General features: G+C 39.5%; 1 protein-coding gene across 1 annotated transcript in view; it reads left to right on the forward strand.

Moving 5' to 3' along the window:
* SLC35F2 (solute carrier family 35 member F2) overlaps positions 1-22,136 on the forward strand; it is a 45,132-nt gene that overhangs the window by 17,053 nt on the left and 5,943 nt on the right. The window contains exons 4-10 of the mRNA XM_062583963.1: positions 5,424-5,503; positions 11,754-11,929; positions 12,513-12,640; positions 17,957-18,116; positions 19,771-19,927; positions 20,705-20,757; positions 21,033-21,187. Coding sequence (XP_062439947.1) covers positions 5,424-5,503; positions 11,754-11,929; positions 12,513-12,640; positions 17,957-18,116; positions 19,771-19,927; positions 20,705-20,757; positions 21,033-21,187 — 909 coding nt within the window. The remainder of the gene's footprint in view (positions 1-5,423; positions 5,504-11,753; positions 11,930-12,512; positions 12,641-17,956; positions 18,117-19,770; positions 19,928-20,704; positions 20,758-21,032; positions 21,188-22,136) is intronic.

The raw sequence follows: 22,136 nt of genomic DNA on the forward strand, positions 1-22,136 counted from the left end.
ATTTTAAACCTAAATGTGTTTTGTGATCCACACTAGTGGCCTGCAGCAGAACTGAAGGAGGGGCCTGGGAGAGGGCAGGAGCGACTGAGGTTGCAATGTGGGAGCTCCTTGCTGGAGACATGGGTTCAGGGAGGCATGTCCTCTGCACCTGCGAGCGTGCCTTGTTTAAACAATTCTTCCGATCACTTCTTTATGTTATGCTGTCTGGCAGGAGGGAGCTGCTGGTAATACTTAGCTCTTGTGTAAGGAAACCAAAGGGTGGTGTACAAGACCAGAACCAGTGACAGATAAAGACATGTGTGGCCTCCTATTAATCAGCCCCCTAGTATCAGCCTCTGTCTTGTCATTTATGTGGGCTCTGGTGAATCTCAGTGGCAATCAGGTAGCTAGATTACAACCTTAAACTTTTCCTGTAAATAAAACTCTCCGTGTTTTGAAAGCCACCTTCTTCTTTTATTTGCTTTTGCATAGTTAATACCTCTTTGGCTCTACTTAATATTTCCTTTTCTTAGAGATTGAAGACCAAGCACTGCACTGCAGGGTATGTCTGAGGTTACATCTTCCTTGCCATAAGGAATGTTTTTGCGCTAAGTAGTTTACTGTGATATTTCTCAGATTAAATTTTATGTCAAATTTTAGAGAGCATTAGATTATTTTAATTTTAAATTTGTAGATTTCCTTTGTCTGCAGATCCTTTTTTTCATACAAAACTAGAATGACTCTCGTGGCTCTCAGGGCTAATCCCGGGCTGTCAGGCGCTTATTATTTTGTTTCTGCTACTCCTATAGAAAGCCTATTCCAGAGCCTGATTGTCCTAACAAAGACAACTGTATTGTAAATACTAGTAAGGAACTGCCTTCTGATTTTTGGCCTGAAGATAATAATGTTTAATAAACATATGTTTGTTCATGTGCCAACATTGTTTTTTTTTTTTGAAGAGTTTATTTTTTGAGGGTTTGCTCTCAGTGTATTTTTTGATGGTAGTCATATTCCCTCTCAGTGTCATTTGCTAGAATAAACAAGCCAAACTCCCACTGGCTCCTGTGGATCTTTTTTTTTTTTTTTTTTTTTTTTTTTTTAATCTTTCTGCACATTTTTCTTGAACACAGGTGACCAACATATACACCATATTTCAGAAGTCTGTCCAGAACCTCTCATGATAGTTCTAATACATCTCTGGCTTGCCTTCAGCTGATACATTTTAGGATTACATTTGCCCTTTGTGCAGCTGCTAGGCCTCTCAGCTCGTGGCCATCCTGTGAGTAGCAAGTACTTCTTTGTCCTGATTGTCAGCTGTTTCCAAATGATGAATTTATGCTACAAATCTTTGTGACAAGCTTCTAGATAAATGACATTGTGTTTTGTAGAGATAAGTTTAATCTCAGTCCTATTACTCAAGTTCTCAAGGCTGGCCAGGTCTTCTGAATATTTTTCAGACATTTTTAACTGGCTTCTCACTAGCAAAAATAGGAAAGAAATCATGCAATAGAATCATAGAATCAGTAAGGTTGGAAGGGACCTCTGGAGATCATCTAGTCCAACCTCCCTGCTCAGCAGGGTCACAAATAGACAGAAATTAGGCTAATCTTAATTAAAAAAAATATATGTAAGCTGTTTTTTTCTCTTCTATTGAGAGAAAAAAGAAATAGCTTACATATCATTTTTTTAATTAAGTTTAGCCTAATTTCTATCATTAGTTTGACTTTTACTTCCTTCTTTAGTCTTTTACAGGAAAAAAAGTGGTTATGTGAGAGAAGTAGTTAAAATGATGACATATTGGACCTGTAAGTATTCCAAAATGTTAAAATATTGAATTGATGACTTAAAAAATAAAATGGCATTTTATGTTGTAACAGAACAGGAGTTTTTATTTTAAAATATTCCATTTGAAAAATCCTTATATTGATATTTCCCTAGAAAAAGTTTCAGGAAGGAAAATCACTCCATTGTTCTAAGAATATATTATATTACTTTAAAAAAAGTTAGAGTAATGAAGCATGTATGTAGTATGAATGAAGAACCAGAAAAAAGGGGAAAAAAAACACTGTGGAGGAAATCATAATCTGATGATGAAGGACCTCTAGTGGTAAGAATATTTCCATTAAAAAAGCTTATGGTTATGCTTGTTCATAATTTTGCATTGAGTCATTACTTCAGTTTCAAATTTGAAGGTCAACTTAAATGGTATTTTTGTTTTATTTTTGTACATAAGATACAGAAAATATAATTTGATTATAGATATATCAATAAAGGGTTTAGGCTTACAATGGCATTTCCCTTTAAGCTCCCTGAAACTTAAAACAGATGCTGTCAACTTAGAAATTATTTTGTGTTTTTATGTGCTATCATTACAAATAATACAAAAATGGAATAATGAAAGATAGCAGATTGATTTCACATATTTAGCAGTTTTCTGTATAAAAAAACAGGAGAAATCTTCCCTCAGCTATGCTCCTTGTTTTTCATTCATTTATCACAAAATTATGATTTTCTTCTAGGAGGAGGAACAGCTTGATAGGACACACTGAAATAAAGCTGTTTAACAAAAAGGAGTTGAAAGCACATGAAGATATGAAACCTAAATCTGTGTCTCATTTGTTATGGCTGTGCTAACATTTGTTTTGTTCTCAGCCCTAAAGTATTTTTTTGAAAAGCAGCAAAAAAGCTATTCAGTTGCTTTTGGGCTATATTTCAGCCATTCTGGAAGATAACCAGCTATAAGAAATGTTCAGACTCCTAGTTCTTTTCAATCATACTTCAAAATAGTTTAATATTTCAGATACAAATTTTGAACAGACCACATTTTTAAAGAATTCTACAAATAGTAGAATAGTAGAACTGCTGATAGTTCTTTATCAGCAGTTTTTCTAAGTAAAGAAATAAGTGTATGCCCACTAGTCTATAGGCCCACTAAACATCCAAATGCATCTTGCACGCAAATAAACCCTAACAGCTCCCAGGGCTTTTATTCACACTGCAAAAGACACAGCAAACTAGGTTACAGGAAAAGAGTTACTTTTATAGAGCACCAGTTTTCACGTCTGAAGAAGAATGTGCTGCTGGTGGTGTGCACACTTACAAGTTTCTACTCGGGAGGTTATATAAGAGAGTGAACCATAGGAGGGCTTATATGTTGATTATATGTGGTTATATGAGTGAATATATGAGGGATATAGCTGATTATATGAGGGAATACCAATTCTGGACTGAATGGTGAGTCAGGACCCAGCTAGCCGGTTCAGCATCACACTCGAGATAGCTGTATAGTTCAGGTGCAGTATAAGGCAAACTCGGGGGCTGACTAACATCCATAAAACTACAGCCATATTCACCTATGAGGCGAACAAAGAATTGTTCTAAAAGCAGGAACCAGAAGCACGAATGGCTTGACGTAAGTCATGTTTGGTCATCTCAGCTATTTCTGTGTTCATGGCCATATTTATTCACAGGTCATAAAATCTTCCTCGGGTAACAAAGTTACAGAACATCTGTAAACTGTTCTTAACTTCTGTCATATTTAGCAGTGCCTAGATGCCCTAGTGCCTCGATGCCTTGGACTATAACCCTTCTATAGCTGAACAGCTCCAGCGTACAGCCCCAGACTGGCAGTTGCTTTCACGAGCCGGTCAGAGGCTGCTGCAGGTATGTGTAGCAAGGAATGCCAAGAGTTTAGCTTAAATGGAGATAAAAAGCACCAAAGACACAATTCTCCATCTTTGTTCTTGACATCAGCAGCAGATTGTAGATATGTGAGAAATACAGTTAAAGGCAAAGATAATAATACCACAGCTGTGGAGATCAGATGTGACAAAATATGCAGGCCCTGATAGTTCTGTTTCTTTTTATCCTATCTATATCTTTATCTTATTTTAAATTATGGAAAGTCATGACTAGCATGATCCGACTCGTGACTAGCACAGCACTGAAACTACTCTTAACAGACTGATTTCTTGCAAGTCACAGCAGGATTTTTTGATTAGGAATTTGAAAGAAAAATGCATAAACTATTCTGTTATACAAATGGAGGAAAAACACATACAATCTTAGAGAATACAGAAAGGAGTGTATATACATATTAATATATGAGCTAAGGTATGAAGCTTCAGCTTTAATGTTACACGATGGCAGAATCAGGGTTTTGGGGCCAATCCTCTCCCATTTAGTCCTGCTCCTTGGGGGTTAGGGCCTGGCCCTTGAAAAGTGGAAGACTTGAATTTTAGTTCAAGTTTCTGCTGAAAACGGACTGGAAGATATAGTTACAAAGATAGCTTGAGAAACAGCAGAGGAATGCCTATTTTACGTTCCTAAATCAATCTTCCAAGGATAGACTGTGGTAATTAGAAAGGAAGATAAGCAGGACTTGAATGAGAGAACTGTGGCAGGAAAAAACAATATCTGAAAAAAAGTGTGTGTGTGTGTATGCGTGCACGCGCGCGCGTGTACATGCATGTGTGTGTGTCTGTGTGTGTGTGTGTGACAGAGAGCCCCGAGCCACGATGCTCTGCGAGGAACAGGCAAGGACAGACATCAGCAGTTTCTAGTGGCAGGATGGTGGCAGAGCCAGGCCTGCGACATGTTTGCACCGATAAGGCCAAGAGATCACTTTTTCCCTCAGGTAAATGAGCCAAAATTACTGTGACCCATTTCCCGTTCGGGGAGATCTCTCTTGGGTTTGATTCCAGCACCTGCCACGCAGAAAGAGGAAGTGAGAGGAGCTGTATTAAAAAAAAAAAAAAAAAAAAAAAAAAAAAAAAAAAAAAGAAAGAAAGGAACAACCAGGATGTGCCAACTGTGACCTGTTCTGCCGGTGAGTTTAGAGTGGCTCAGCCTGAGACATGGGCAAAGGTAAACAGGCCAGGAGAAATCCTTAGGCCTGGGAGCTGTTAGGATGAAGATGAGAAACCAAGTGCTTACACATAAACGTGCTCACAGCTGTGCAGACACAAAGCTGGGAGAAATTAAAGGAAACTAAAGCCCTGTGGGGTTTAGAGCGATTTTGATGCGCTAGACTGCAGGAAGCCTGTGCTTCCTGCACCGCGGGAAGGCACAGAGACGGGACCTGCACGCAGTGCGAGCCCCCCGCCCGAGGCTGCGGGAAGCCCTCCCGATTTCCCGAGCTGCGACGGGCGCGTAGCCGCCTCCGAGCAGCCCTGTGCTCCGCCCGCGCCGCCGCGAGGGCCACACCGGCGCGGAGCCGCGCACAGGCGGCCCGGGCGGCCCCGCCGGCGCGGCTCCTCCTCCTCCTCCTCCTCCTCCTCGGCGGCGGGCGCGGCCGGGCCGGCGCCGCCTCCGCAGTTCCCTCTCTTCCCCCCTTCCCTCCGCCGCCGCGGCGCTCGGCGGGCGCACGCTCGCGGCTCCCCGGCATGGAGGCGGCCGCGGCTCCGGCTCCGGCGGCGGCGGCGGCGGCGGCTGCTGCGCGCGGGGCCGAGGCGCCGCCCGAGGCTGCCGCCGCCGCCGGCGCGGGCGGGCTGCTGGCGCTGCTGCGGGCCAAGCTCTTCACCTGGTGAGTCGGGGCGGGCGGCTCGGGGGGGCCGAAGGGGAAGGGAGAAATCATCTTTCAGCGCTCCGTGAGTCGCCCGCAGAAGCGGTGGGGATGCGGCGGCGGCAGCTGTACGCCCGCAGCCTGGCTCCAGCCCGGGGCTCGGCCGGGCTCTGCCGCCGCCGCCGGTGCTGCGGCGCGTCCCGGGCGGCCGCCAAGTCCTGCCCGCGGGCGGGCTGCGCCTGGCGGCCCGCGGGGAGCCGCGCTGGTCCCCGGCTGCGCGGACGGAGCCGTCCCCTGCCCTAGAGGAGCCTCTGCAGCTACGTGCTGAGCGATCCGTCGGATTCTTCTCTCTTTCGTAGGTTTAGGATATAAATGTTTCACTTTTACTCTCTTTACAAGATGTAAAAATGAAGACTGAGATTTCAGAACCTCCAGTGAGAGTGTGCGCTCCCACCTGCGCACATGTGCTTCAGTTTTTTAATATTTCTCGCTTTGATCTTATTTTTCTCTTTTCCTCTTTTGCTATACCTCTTCTATCAACATTGCTGCAAAGGACAGGTGATTAAAAAAAGGGGAAAAAACAGAACAAGATAGCTGAGAGGAAGCTTGAAGTCCAGAAAGCTCAGGATCCCCTCCCCTGCTTCCTTGAATCAGTTTATAGCTTTTAAAATGTATCATTTGGAGCAAGCATTGGTTAAGCCTGGAAAGCTGAGGAGAAAGTCTTACAAGTTAGGAAGTCATTGAATGTATTCCAAGGCTTATACTGGCAAAGTGCTACTTGTGGTGGGTGTAGTAACACCTCATCCTGCTTCCAGCTTTCCTTCAAGACTAGCAGTTGCTTACAGATTCAGTTTTCATCAGGGGGAAAAGAAATCTGTTTGAAAGGTTTTTTGGGAGGTTCCAGGTTTGCTCTTTAATTAAGCTACTTAGGTGAAAAATGCGAGGTGCTAGTTCGACTGCCAGCCCTGCACTTACAGTCTGGGGTTTGAAGGCTAGACTGCATGGAGGGGTGCACTGGCCAAGCAGAAACTTGTCTCCAAGGCTGAGGCCTGCCTTTCTTTTTCTTTTGCCCAAATCCGCAAGGTTGGACCTTAATGAACTGCTCAGTAATCTCAGCTCTATTAGAAGTTTTGCCAAAATGTTGCCAAAGGACATAACAAAGTAATTCTATTGATGGTAGTTGAAAGAAAATAAATAGCTCTCGATGTCTTTGGCAGAGCCTGATCTGAGACACTGAACTGTTTTTTTTTTTTTTTTTTTTCCATGTAGCTGGTGGCTCAGTTGAGGTTATTTCAAAGCTTTCTTGTAAGCCTTTTTGAGTCTTACGAAGGCTTAGTAATTGTATATAGGAAATGAAATGGATTTTTCTTTTTGTTTTTCTTTTGAGTAAAACCAATAGACGTAAGACTTTCTGGTTCTTGAAACAAAACCTGTTTTTATCTTTGTTTCATTATCTTTTACAAATTAATTTGAGCTTAGTTTTGAAGCAGGATATCGAGATACTTAATTTTGAAAATGTTAGTTTTCAAATTTTTTTTTTTATTCAGAGCTATCTGTCAGTTAATTGGAATATGACTTCAGTCTGAACCTGCGTTTTCTTGTAACTGTTCACATGAAGATGTGAGGTTATTCAAATGAAATGATCTCAATTTTTTTTTCCATTCAAGAAATATTCATTAGTTAAAGTTGAAATATGAGTAAATTATTTACATGAAGAGTGTTGCCAAACTTTATCTATTAGCGTTTCACTGGTGACATACATGATCTTAATTTTTGAAAAGAAAGTAGCAAATTGCAGCATTTTTTTTAGTGAAGAAATTGTACTGAAATTATAGGATTTTATTAATATAAATGCCAGGAATGGACTTTGAGGATTTTCTTTAAATGCATTCAGTCTGTATCTGAGGAAAGTAATAACCTGGTGTATTTTTTCTATTTCATGTGGATCCAAAGAAAACCAATCTGATTCTCTCGTATGACAAGATTTGCATGGTTAGTTGGCTAGTTCAGCATTATCTTTAGATCAGTTTATAGCCAGTTTTAATCTGTTGTAAGAATCCAGAAAATGACTCAAAATTTTACTTATAGCCATAGGTATAGTTAAATAAGATATACCTTTTCAAGGTAGAGGAGGAATAATTACCTACTAGCCAATTAGCAATTACTAAAAATTACATACATACATATATATATACACACACATACATATACATGTGTGTGTGTACTAGCAGGAATTGTAGAATTGAAAAACCATTTCGAATCACTTATTGAGTCATCTAAGAGTCCAAAGTGGTTTAATCCTTACCAGTGCATTTACAAAAAGAGCGGAAAGGACCAAGTTCTGTCATTGAAGAGTTAATTATTAATATATTAATAAAGTTCAATATTAAATTATTAATAATAAAATCACAGGAATCAATAGTCATGTCAATATTAGAATGAATGGAAAGTCATGTTTTTGAGATGGGAATGTTTTTCTCTTCAATTTTGTCTTGCAAAATGAAACCGGTAGAATTTATGGATTTTAAAGCTTACTGTCAAATTCTGCAGAGTTTCATGGAGATCAGTATACTTTATGAAAAGTTTTTTTTAATTTGTGCTATGGAATTTTAGTGGGCACTGAAACAGTAAAGCACTTGAGCTAGCATGTAACAAGGGTAATCTTACTCTGTTCAAACATCTGTCTTGCTCCCTCGAGCACAGTGCACTACTGCACTGGGAGCAGCACGCTGGCAAGTCGTGGGAGGAGAGAAGACATCGTTGCTTCACGGTGAGGCTTGCATCCGATACTGGTGTCTTGGAGGGCAAGCGCAAGAGGTTGTTAATATGCACACAGTGCAGAACGGTGCCAGAAACACAACACAACTGGAATTCATAGAAGACATTTTTTGAGGGCGAATTTCCACTATCAGTGAACAGTGTCTTCATTCAGTTCTTTTGATCTTAACATTTTGAATCTGTGTAGTAGGGAGAGAGAGAGGAAAAAAAAAACTATTAAATTGGAGAAGAGTAAAGAAGAGAATTAAAGAGGATGAAGACAGAATTTTTGCTTTGTCAGAGTCTTCAGTACTGCAGAAATAAATACTTTGGGAATGCCTAGATACACATTAACTAAATGGAGACAGTTGCTAGTGGAGTAACTACTAAATAAACATTCTGGAGATTCTTGACCAGATTCTCTTCCCATATGCAAAAATGCTATCAGGTAGTTCTCTAGGATCTTTAAACTTAAAAGTTAAGTTAATCTTAATTATTATAAAGGCTGAATATCAGGCCTAATGGACTTACTCCACTGCAAGCGGCAAGCAGGTCTTTCTTGATATCGTTTTTTTTAAATAGACGATGGATGAAGCTGATCAATTCTTAGCAAGTATAAATAGCAACAGATAGAGTCATAGAATCAGTAAGGTTGGAAGGGACCTCTGGAGATTACCTAGTCCAACCTCCCTGCTCAGCAGGGTCACCTAGAGCATGTTAGAAAGCAACCTGTTTATTTTTTACCCTTTCTCTGGAATATGATAATTACCTGGTTCGCCAAAGTGAGGTATACTTGGACTCTAGGCCTCTGCTACAGAGAGGGTGCAAAAGCGCACAGAGCAAAGCTCTCTGAGCAAAGCTGCTGCCTGCCTATCCTGGCAGAAGGGGTGCAAAGACTTGCCCGTGTTCAGCAGACCACGCTCGTGCAGGGCTGTATTGCCAGCACTTCTCCCCATCCCTGTGGCAGCATGGAGGAAGCGGGCGAAAGGCAGTTCACATCCCGAGTGGAGTGCCTACCAGAAAAGGCAATTTTGAATCTTACTCGTGATTTGTAGAAAGGAACCATAGGAACGTTTAGATTTGTTGCATGTGTGGGAGCCCCTAAGGGCTCATGTGTTGACAAGGATTCTTCATTTTTTGGGTTACACAGACTTCACAGCTCTGCTAGAATAAAATTGCAGCTGTTTTATGCACTCACGCCTCTAACTGGGTTTGATCCCCACCTCTGTGCCCTCACCTGACCTAGTCCAAGCAACAGAGCGACTTTGGCTTACTAAGCTTGCTAAAGGCTTTCTCCTTGTCTCCTGCTGTGGGGGTAAAGAGGAAATATTTTCTGCTGAATCCAAACAGGGAACTCTTTTATTAGGTTAATAAGAAGTATATATGTATTTTTTTAATTCCTGAAACCACATTTTCCCTCACTATAGTTTACTGTATTATTTCTGCCTTGAAATTTCTATAGATTTTTTTTTCCGTCTTCCTACTTCCTACAAAGGAGCCAGATTTCACAGGGCTGGCAAAGAGAGAGCTAGAAACGTTGGTCATGCCTACCTGAGAGAAGTAGTAAGATCTTTGAAATTTTAACTAGTCTATGTCACAGTCTTCTCAACAGCACTTGATGAAGTAGTTTCTCTAGATGAGCTTGCAAAGACATTTCTGCACCAGTCAGAATTATAAGGCAGAATGTGTATGTGGGCTCCACTACACATTCGATGTGTAGTGCAAACAGTGCGATCAGGTCTTTGTAAAATAAATAATGAAAAAATACATGGTATGACAGAGGTGCAGCGGCTTCCAAACTTCAAAGGTTTTGCCTTTTTTTTTTTTTTTTTTCAATAACTGCTGCTTCTTGCATACATTACACATACATTATTTGCAGTTACTAGTACCCTGCCTAGTAGCCATGGAAAATTTCTAGCTGAAGTATGGTCTTCATTTATTTACTCTTTTCTTTATTTACTCTAGTGTTTGCAATGCTAAGTATAAGAATCTCCGTTCTTTCACCTATAGGAAAGTTAATCACACAACAGTGAATGTGACTTTATAACATTTTGACATAATACATGGCTACTTACAAAATGTATATGGACTGTTGCTGGGATGCTCAAGGCATGCTGTAGTAAAATGAGAGACTCGAACCTCTTGGAATCTGCAGCATGGCTAGGCTTTCCATGGATTTGCTGTCTCCTCGAAAGGGAGTTGGAAAGAGAAATGGGTTTAGCAGAATTTTGTTTGGGACTGATGATACAGTTTTAGTTGGTTCTAGCACCCCAGAAGACACTCCTTTTGTGGATCAATTTTTCTGGTAACTGGATTGCCCATCACAGCTAAGTGACCTGATGCTTACTACATTAAAGTCATGCACCTTGGAAGAACAGCCAGTGTTGCTTTCCCCTGCTGTGCCTGGATGCAGGTGTGCCCTGCCATTGCAGCAGGGAGCTGTGGTCACAGAATGCCTCCAGACTCCTAATGGGATTCTTGCTTACCTTGCTTGATGATTTTGAGTAGCAACAAATAAATCAATTATGCAGACAATTAAATTGCCATCAGTGGTCTTCAGAGTAAATGGATGTGAAGCTCTGCGGCCCCATACAGACAGTATGGTGCTGAGCCAATCTCGCTATGTAGATTTTGTACATACAGGCAGAGCCAGGGCTGGCAAATCTGCACAGTTCCTGTGGCAAGAAAAACAGCTAACCAAATGATACACAGAAAGCTATGCATACTTCTCTATCTGTCTAGGGACACCTGGAACAGCCCAGAGCTGCTTCATATTAGGTGGAGAATTACTACTAAAATAGCATGTTCCCCCCCACACACACACCTCAACTTTTTAGCTGTGGGTTGTGTTTGGAAAGAAAGGCGAAAACTACCATAGTAGTGCCTAAGCATGTCGAAAACTAATGTGTTCTTTGGACAAAATGTGTTCTTTAACTCCATCTTTGACTGCAGCAGAACGTGATGGAATATGTCAGAAAAAAAAGCCACAACGAGTATTAATGCTTTTGTAATTCCTTAGACCTGCTCAGCTGAGGAGGCTTTCAAAGCCTCAGGTGTTGCAAGAGGCTGAAGGCAGTTGTGCCTCATCTCCATGCTGCAGATTTCTGTTGACTTGACTGTCCTCCAGCTACTCCCTTTTTGACTTCAAAGGATGCAACTGAAGCCGTGTCTACCAAAATCTCTTTTGATGAGAATAGCTCTTCACATTGGTTGAGCTTGCCCTATTTGTACGTACTCAGATAGGTACTACAGTCTCTGGTTTTGGTGGTTTGAACTGGCCTGGCCCATTTTTCCTGGCTGTCATGAGGTAGGAATAGCAATTCTGTGTGGTCAAAACACTGTTTATCAGTAAAAAATAAATTTTCCTTCTTATAAATAAGGACCTTGATAAGGAGTGGAAAAAGAACTGTCAATCTAAAAAATGGCCTTTTCTCAGTAAAACAAGATAATCTTTAAAAGCAAAAACCTTGAATGTTAAATTTTAAACTTACTATGTTGTCTTTTACATTTACAGGTATATTTTGAAAACAGTAATTCTGGGCCAGATGCTTTCCTTGTTTATCTGTGGGACTGCTGTTACAAGCCAGTACCTAGCAGAACAATACCAAGTGAATACTCCAATGTTTCAAAGTTTTATCAACTATTCTTTGCTTCTTCTAGTTTATACAACAATGCTGGCATTTAGGACGGGTATGTAAAATATGTGGTGGGAGATTTTGGTTCATCATTTTGCTCTCTTCTATGTTTTTCTTTTGGATTTGAAACTAAACAACTTGCTCAGTACTTGTCCAAGCTTTTTAAACTTCCTGCTGAAATCCTTGCCTTGTAATAACACCTGGAAATGAATTTCACAAGTTAAGCTTGCATTTCATTTCATTTTATTTCATCTATTTAAAATTTTCTGCTCTTTGGTTTCATTAAAGTCCTATGTTATATTAGGAGAAAAATAATCATTATTGTAAGAAATCTTGTTACCAGAGGCTATTTAATACTCCTCCTACATCTTATTATTGCACTCTTTAAACAGTCCTAATCTTCTAAGTATTTTTCTTGTGGTGGAATTCCACCCTTTCACTATTTTTATTGTCTTCTTTTTTATTTTTTTTATTGACTTTATTTTTTATTGGCTGCTTTTTGTTTTTACTGTATCTTTCTTAGGTTGGGGTAACCAAAATCAATCATCTCAATATTATTTATGCTTCTAAAAGCAATATCCCTGTGCAGCATTTGTTCTGAAAGGACCATATATTGATTGGTGCTTTTTTCTAAACAGGCAATGACAGTCTTCTGCAAATTCTGAAACAGAGATGGTGGAAGTATATTTTTCTGGGACTGGCTGATGTTGAAGCCAATTACATGATTGTAAAAGCATACCAATACACGACTCTTACAAGTGTCCAGGTAAGGATCAATCTCCCTTTCTGAACTGTTGTTTGTCTTACAGTTTTGGACTGGTTTCTGAAATGAGATTTCAGAGGACAGACATAGAAGCTATTTAAATCTGAAAAAAACTATCAATATCTATTCTGTCTTTGCAATACAGAGAAGAACATCCTGCATCATGAGTAATTGTTTCCAGGGAGCGGAGAAAATTGGCTTCAACTCTTGTGTTGATCTCTAAGTATTTTTGATAGAAAGTACTGGAAGTCAGCAGATGTTTCTGACCTATGCAGCGAGGGAGCCAACTTTGTGGCTTTGGGATGTGGTGCTTCAGTTCTGACCCCTCACTGTAAGAGGGAAGGGACATCAGCTTGCCAGGCTCCTGAAGTGACAGTAAACAGTAGCATCCTCTGCAATACCAGTGGTTGGTGCTGTCTCACTACATCAGGAAAATCTTGCATTTGTAAATAGCTCCAGTAGCAGACAGACTAAGGCTGTAGTCTCTTTGTCACTGCATGCACATGTGAGCTGGCACTACTGCTGGAAGAGTAGTGCCATCCTCCTGCCTCCAGCGGCTTGTTCCTAAGCTTGCACAGCCATCTTCCTTGAGCTACAACATCAAAAACTGGCTCAGGGAACTGAACAAGGTTAGAAAAAAACACTATCTTTTGTCAGAAAATTGATAAGCTATGTTGTTTCCCTGAATTAGCTTACTGTGTGCCTCCAAAACTGCTTTTGCTGCAGCAAGAGAAGGGACAGTGCAGAAGCAAGAACTGAATGTTTCAGTGACTGAGCTGACTTCTGCTTGTTCTTCCTTAATGTAGATCTGTGGCCTGGTTCATGGTCCCTCTTATTTAAATAAAAGAATAAAGTCCATATGGATTTTGCTGTTAGCTGAAAAGGGGTATTTAGCTATCCAGTGATTCACAGAGTCAAAGTGATAAAGGTTAATATTTAAAAGAAACACCCGAAAAGCAATAAACTCCTGTGATCTGGGTTCCCCTCAGAAAACTGCAATGACTTTTCCTCATGCTGTTTAAAGAACAAAAACGTATGCCTGAAGGATTGTCATTGTCATGTTTTCCACTTCATACTTACATATTATGGCTCATTAGGCTTTTAATTTACTTATGAGTAATGTCTAAGAAATTAGAGTTTTAACAGTGACATGTTTCTGTCTCAAGACCAAGTTAAGCTGATAACTGAAACATTGTTTGATCATATAATTCACAGCCGAAGAAGCCAGGACTTTGGTCCAAATTCTCAGAAGGAATAAAGCTATTCATGTGACTTCTTCCATAGAAATTAAGAAAGAATAGATACAATTGGTCTTCTTGCCCAGTCACCAAACTCAGATGTTTGCTGAACCTTCTCATGTGATAACCTTCAGACTGATGCCTCTTTAAGTGTCAGTTCAGTGTTAGGAATTTGTTGTAACTGCCTGCTGCAGTACGATTTCGTGCATATCTCATGAAGTACCCAGTTCTTCACCTTTGTCAGAAATGAAATTCAGGACAGAAAGATCTGTTATTTGCTCCAGGAGCAAGCAGTTCTGCAACTACATTAGTATATAAGAATGGCCATCCTGGTTCAGAGCACTTAGTCTAATATTCTGTCTTCAGTAGTGGCCATAAATAGATACTCAGGAAGCACAAAAACAAGGCAGGAATATATCACACCTTTTCTGAACACATTGTGATCACTGTTGAAATGCTGGCTGACTGGAGCTTTAGCTCAGCCTCATGATTTTTTTCAAAGATAAGTTTCCGCTCAGCAAGGAACTTCCATGTATTTTCACACATGTGCAGAAGAAACAAAAATGATTTTTGTCTAATTATCAAATGTTAGCATTGCAAGGAAAGGTTTGGGAGATTTTTACAGAGATAACATTGGGATGGCAACTCTCATTTCTCTGTAAATAAAGAAGAAAGCCTTTGGTCCACAACTGCAACTCTTTATTCAGCCCTAGTTGAGACAGTGCCAGTAGGACTTCACTGCGAGGTGCATATGTTTCAGTCTTGCGACAGGACTTGACTGGGCTGCTCTGTGTAACATGTTTGACTGCATATTTCATAGCACGAAACAAGCAGTGTGGCTCCACATTGTTAATATGTTATTAAGTCTAGTTAGTATTTGTTCTTTACACAGTTCAGGTAGGGGCATTTAATAGGCAGCTGTAGACAGGATATCAGTTCATAGAAGAGTATTAACCACAGCAGGAGAAAACGTAGTGTGTGCCTCTGGAGAGTGTGTCTGGTGGCTGCCCTATGGGAGCCATACAGGCAAGCAAACAGGATGAGCTGTTGAGCTTTCTTACTGTCTAAGCTGTCTGGAGCTGGCAGTTGTGAGCAAACTAACGACCTCTAACAATCTATGATAATTGCTTAACCATTTATTAAAACATCTGTTAATAATTTACCCTATCATTAAAACCTTCTTACAAGCAGTGTGGTTGAAACCTGGTTTGAATCAAGATGTAAATCAAATCAACAAGTTATCTTTTATTCTCCCTGTAAAAATGCAGAGCAGAATTGAACAAAATGAGGGTTTGCTGAGGCTGTACTGGCACTAGCAATTGGTGCCTACTAGTACTGCTATAAATGTCATAAAGCCTGAATAAATCTTATCCTTTTAAATGGTTCCATTGGCATAAATTCATTGTGATGTTACAGTTTGCTTTGCACCTCTTTGATCTTGATCCTACACAGAAGAGAACATTTTCCTCCAGAAAACTCTTTGAACCTAGTAGATGAAGGCAAAGCAAGATCCAGTAGTTGGGAATCAGATTTCTTTTGTTTGTAATTGAGGATAATTGTCCACTGGAACAGGTTACCAGTGTAAGTTCTTCATCATCTGGTGCCTGTCTGTCCTGAATGCAAGTCTTCTTGCATACCAGGGTGCCATAGCTCTAGAGTATGTTATTGGTCTGAATGCAGCAATTCCCCATCCAGTGTTAATGAGATTGTGGTTCATTATCTCTGAAACCTTAACACACTAATTAAACCTTTTTTTTTTTTCTTTTTAAAGGATTTTGTTCTACTCTTTTGGGTTGAAAAACTGCTTGGAGGTTAGAAGGCTGCATGGTAGCATCTCCATAAATGGGGAAGTGAAAGTTTACTTATTAAAAAGAAATGATATGTTTACTACCAAGGAGATGAAAATTTTCCTTTTTTATTTTTGCAATATTTCTTGGCTTTAGTGATTATAATTTCATACCACAGAAATCTTTGTTTAAGACTCAGCACTTTCAAATATACTTTTGTACTCAGAACAAACTAGTTGAGACTAAAGGTGGAAAAACAGTGTTGGGAGAGCTAAATCATACATTTTGATGAAACAGATAAATGACATTTCTTGTTTGATACTAGAAAAAACAAACACATTCAGGGGAAGTGTTAAAAATGTTCTTAGTGTAGATAAAAGAGAAAAAAAAAAAAGCCTGTGATCAGATAGAAACTTACAGTGTGATACTCTTAGATAGAGCAAAGCTGTATTGAAATACATGGTACCGGGTATTAGGACTAGTGTTGTTCTAATGTCTGCTAATAACGCCTAAATATGTGCCTATGCTTTTACACAGACTTCTTAAACTGAGCAAGCTGGAGACAATCCAGGAAACACAGATAAATAGATGGAAGGATTAGAGAGCACCATTAGGACTTAACCTGTATTAACTTCCCTTAATGCTGTCCTAGTACGACTCAATATATGTAGTTATGAGCAAATAAAAACCTTCTCATGACAGTTCTACAAGTTTGGTTAAAACCCTTGTAAGTGATGAATGAACTAACAGAAGTAAGCACAGGAGAACATTGAAAAGTCTTACATTTAGAGAGACAGATGTCAGTAATGAACATTAAGGACTAAGGGTTATTATTTTGATTGTAACAAATATGCCGTGGTCCTATTGACCTGGCCCTAAAACTTCAAAGTGACTTCAAGAGGCCACGTTTTAAGAGCTGGCATTTAGGAGTAATTTGAGAGCTGTCTTTGGAAGGCTATGTTCTGCTCTAGATCGTTAGCTTATGTACTTTCATGGCACTAAACTGAGGCAGGCCAGAAAATACGCCTCTCATTTTTTCCTCTGGACAAATTCAGAAACAAATCTGTTTTATTGAATTAAATATTAAAACCAGTTATGGTTAGCTCAATGTCACTTGTATTATTTGGTTATTCTCAAACATTATGTCCATTTTATGCTGCACCGTATTTTTCTGTTTTTTGTATATAACTGAGTCTTGATTTTCTGTAATAAAGGGGAATAGGTAAAACATTTGTGGGTTTACCTTTGCCTTTCTGTTAATGTGGAGCTTCCATACATAAGAGTTTAGCAACATACAGAGCTGAATAATGGAGAAAGGGGAGGGAAATTGATGTTGCTGCTTGTCATTGAGTGCAGACATCCTTGAACTTTAGCTGATAAGTCTACTCAGGACAGTGCCTGTAAACATGTCTGAAGTGCATCTGGGCTCGAACAGTCTTTTGTGTCCTTGCTGCTGTATCATGGATAAATTACAGAGAGAAGTACCTTCTTGAATAATTCAGAGTTGGCTGTAATAGGGAAGTGGACTGAAAATGCATTGATTGATGTGTTGTGCGTGATTTTGTGGCAAGCTAGAACACTGAGGAGGTGGCCCTAGGAAACCTGCTCTCTCCTTCCTGTCTTCCTGCCATCGACTGCATGTTTCTTCCATCACATGTACCAACTCTTCCTCAGTAAGAAAAAAAAAAAAAAAAAAGCCAGATACAAAACTTTACGGTCCGATTATTGTCTTATTCACTCTGATGTAAAATTAGATCAATTGTATACTCTAATAGTTCCAGTTTTTTACATTGTGTACACTCAGCCCTAAATTCTAATTGGAGTTTTGAAGAGGAGTGAAAAGATGAGCTAATAAACAAATACAGCTGAAACCTGTAAAGAAAGAAAGGAAAGACACAACCTGATGGAAAAAATGAAGTGTCAGTGAACCACTTTCTTGCATTAATGTCGTGGGGAGCAATGTGGACTAGGTGAAACAACCTAGAGCTGATTTGTGAAGCTGGGCAGATTGATTAGATTCCTTGTTGGAAGAGCTTCTAGATCTGTGAGTTTCTAATAGGTGAAAGTGAAGCCTTTCCCCCAACACCCCTTATTCGCTTGCAAAATGCTTTTCATGGTAAAATGTAGGTTTGACCCTTCCATTCAAACTAGTCTGTTGGGGTTGTTTGTGCCTTTCAACAGGCTAATGTCCGATGGAAGCGATGGAAGGTAAGATCTTGTACATTTGCTTTCAGGATAGTGATGTCCAAGCTTAGGGTAGGTTTCTAATTAAAATTGTTCCTCTGTACACACAGCTACTGGATTGTTTTGGGATTCCTGTGCTGATGGCTTTGTCGTGGTTCATTCTCCGTGCAAGATACAAACTGATCCACTTCATTGCTGTTGCTATCTGTTTGCTGGGTGTAGGAACAATGGTGGGCGCAGACGTACTGGCGGGGAGGCAGGACAGTGAAGGTAAGGAAAGCTTTCTCACGTGGGGGAAATGCAGAGATGTGGTCCCTGCGCTGGTCTAACTTTCAAAGGACAAAGAGGAGCAAACTTGGGGGAATGGATGTAGTTTTATATTAAGCAAGAAAAGGAGATGATAAACTACTATTTATATTTCCTGGCCAAGAAGATAGTAGCTGAGGAGATGTCGATTTTATAAGGAGCTATGAAATTTGTTAGCTTATAGATTTGGATTATTTCTTCCATCTTGAAACACCTGTGTTAAGCTTGAAGTTTACTGCTGCTTATTGGCCCCGATGAAAGACCTTTTTCTTGAAAACTTGGTTGCTCTTACTAATCGTGTGAGGTGGTCTAATAAAAGATGCTACGTCTCCCTGCAGACCTCATCTTGCTTACACTCTTGGCCTACTGCTGCCAGACTTTTCTGATCTGCAATTCCCTGAAGATTTTCCCTGAGCATGAATAGCGAATCAAATGTTACTTAATAACAGACTGATTTCTTTGAGTTATCTTTTGCAGACCCATAAGAAATAGTCTATCTATCCGCAAGGTCTGGAAAGCGCTGTCCTGTGATGCCAGGGCCAGCGGAGACGTGGGCAGAATGCAGGGAAATGCTGGGGCCTCCCAGAGGCAGCCTGACCTCTGGGTTCCTGCACCCAAAGGAGCGTAGGTTAGGACTGGCTTCATCTTCTCTATGCCAGAAGCCCAAATCAGGCCACACCATAGTGATCTTATTTTGAACCCCAGTGGATATAAGTTGAGGTATATTTTAGCGGGAAGAGGAATGTAGCATCAACTGCATCGGACAGCACAGGGATAAGCCTGTTTAGCTTTATTTTGGGACATCTGCTGCAGGTAAGATGGCATGACAAACTGAGGGTTAGCATCAATGCTATGTAGTACAAGTATGTCAGACTGCTGAAGGAGAAAAATCTTCCCCTGAGACTTTAGGACAGTTGTGTTTTATTCGTTGGCATGGATATCCTTAGTACTGCTTTCCCTCGTATTCCAGACGTATCTCCTCAGTGATTGCCAACTCAGGGAAGGAAATTTTAAATCAATTCAAGCAGCTCTTGTCTCACCACTGAGCGAATCCATAATGACATTTACTTAATGAGTGACTGTGTTACAGGGAGTCCCATTAGCACAGTACAAATATTTCACGTGATACCTGATACCACACGTCTACAGCACCTGCTTCAGAACTGTTATAAACTTGAAGCTTTGTCTAGGTCCCACAGAAATCAATAAATTGACTTGGCAAGACTTGAATTAGGCCTTAGTGCAAAAGCAGGAGCAATAGTCTGAAAGCTGGACTGCGGCACTAGTCTGCAATTCCTCTCGAGTTCCTGTGATGCCTGACATCCCGGAGAACCAGGGAAAATTGGACCAAACCAGAAAGTGGTGCCTTGGTCAGAATGTGATTTGAATGTGAAGTTTGGCTCATTCCGTGCCCTGCAAGGGTAATACAAGCCATTAACAGCGTTAGCGTTGAGGTGCCGAGCAACTGATCTACGTTCACACATACACATCATTTCCCCTTACCCTGAGAGGTGCTAGAAAGACAGAGATGTTTGGGATGAATTTGCTTGTTTTTTTTAAGGAAACTTGAAAAGTGTTTGCAGCATTACCCTTATTTTGGATTAATATTTCTGTACAGGAAGTGACGTGGTGATTGGAGATGTCTTAGTTCTTCTTGGTGCTTCTTTGTATGCCATTTCTAATGTGAGTGAGGAATACATTGTGAAAAATCTGAGCAGAGTGGAGTTTCTAGGAATGGTGGGCTTGTTTGGGACTATTATCAGCGGTCTACAGCTGTAAGGATCTAATATATTTATTTTAAAATTAATTAAGAATATTCTACAGATGATTACTTGTCTACCATGAAATGACATCGTTATTATTAAATTAATTTCTTTGCTAACTCTGTATTTGGTTTATATGGGAGTCTTTTCATTTGAATTCCATTTTTATTGTTGTGTAGTATCCATTCTATATCGTTTTTATTTACCCTTATTACAGCAATTCTAAAGCTCAAATCCTGCAGATTGAATATGTATCATGCTTGCCTGTATTTTTGATTTTATTGACCTTCATGAGGACACTTAGTAGGCTGACGACTGTTCACAGGAATGTATTTCTTAATGGGTTTTCTCTGTAGAAAGCTTAAGGAGATAATGATTAGCAGGATGGCTTCCATATTAAACTTAAGTTTAAAATGTAGCATGTATACTCTTACAAATAAATGTGTTAGACTAAGAGACCATATGCACTAAAGAATTTTATGTTTCTCATTTCTCTTCATTATAGTTAATCATTTCCTCAAATGATATATCAAATAGAACTGAATCTCTGAAGGATGAAAAAGCCTAGAAGGAAGGCATAAAAATGAAAGTGCTCTTGACTTTCAAGCAATTGAATTCTCAAGCTTTTTTTCATGCTTGTTAGACTTTGGAGTTATTGTTATTTAATAAAATTTCAAACAAAAAAATCAGGGATTATAAATCAAAATGTTTCCTTTATATTCTGGTAATTAAATTCTCTATTTGAATACTTTTTTTTTAAACTGTTTGATATTTTTTCTTTAACTCTAGAGCCATTGTGGAACATAAGGATATAATGAAAATTCAGTGGAACTGGAAAATTGGTATGTTTTTGACAAAATGGTATGCACTTTTTCCGAACATTGGAAAAACTAATAGTCATTTAGTCCTAGAATGGTGCTTTTTTCACTTTCTTTTTCTCTGTGTTAAGTAACAACCTTCTTACGTTGTCACGGACACATTTATTTTCTGCAAACTCTGAAACTTAGTAAAGAGATAAGATTACAGGATGCATGATCTAAAACATCTGAATAATATTTGTCTTCTTTAGAATCATAGTTTAGTGTCTTTACTTTAAACTGTCATCTCTTTTTTACAGCATTACTGTTCACAGCATTTGCTCTGTGTATGTTTGGGCTGTATAGCTTCATGCCAGTAGTGATTAAAGTTACTAGTGCAACCTCAGTCAACTTGGGCATTCTGACTGCAGATCTCTACAGTCTTTTTTTTGGACTTTTCCTGTTTTTCTATAAGGTAGGTAGTTTCATTCATTCATCATAGTTTCAGTTAAGTTTTTACTTCAAAACTATAAATAAAACATAATGTTCTTATTAGCCCCTCAAAATTTTTCAGTTTTATATTTTTACAGATTTTATCATTCATCGCTGTCAGATATCAACCAGAAGGACATAATTAATTACATAGCCTTGCACCATTAGGTAGTTAGTGATTGTAAAACAATTTCATACTTGATTAGAATCCCCAGTAAATTATTTATTATCTCTAATGATAGATTCTTATTTTAATTCCTATTTGGACCTCCACGGAGTTTGTGTGTGTTAGATTTGGTTCATCTCTCTCTCACAAACACAGCCTTTGAATCCAATTGTGCTGAAATGATTTCGGTGTCTAAGGCAGTGGTGGCTTGACTTGGTTTTCAGAAAATAATGTTTTCTTTTACAAGTTTAATTTATTTATTACAAACATCTCAGGAGAAGAATCAAGATCTCTCAGAATCACTTGTGAGGAGAAACTAAAGGAACTGAAAAAAAATGCAGATAAATATGTAGTTCTGTGTGCTTTGCAAGAGGCAGTTATTTTTATTGCTCTCTCAAATATTTTCTGAGGTGTCTACCGAAGCTAAAGTACAGTGCTGGAGAGATTTCATTCCTCTTCATCCAGAGTCATTTGTGGGAACCTAGCTCACTGTAGCAACTGGAGTAATTGAGTTGTGCAGTGGCTGGAAGGACTTAGAAGCTTGTGAAACTTGCTTAAGATGCTTAATTTGTATTATTCCATGTGGTTGCTTTCTTTCCAGCATTATGGAGAGCCAGAAGCTTTTATGTCGGATTTGTTTCTGAAAGCGACAGCCAATTTATTTTAGAATCCAACAGGCTATACTAGGATCCAATTTTGGGCTAGAATTTCCTTTCCAAGACATTCCTAGCTATTGATTTTCCTCACCATCTTTGGTTTGAAAATT

The sequence above is a fragment of the Rhea pennata genome, chromosome 1, assembly GCF_028389875.1.
Source record: "Rhea pennata isolate bPtePen1 chromosome 1, bPtePen1.pri, whole genome shotgun sequence".
NCBI classification, from domain to species: domain Eukaryota; kingdom Metazoa; phylum Chordata; class Aves; order Rheiformes; family Rheidae; genus Rhea; species Rhea pennata.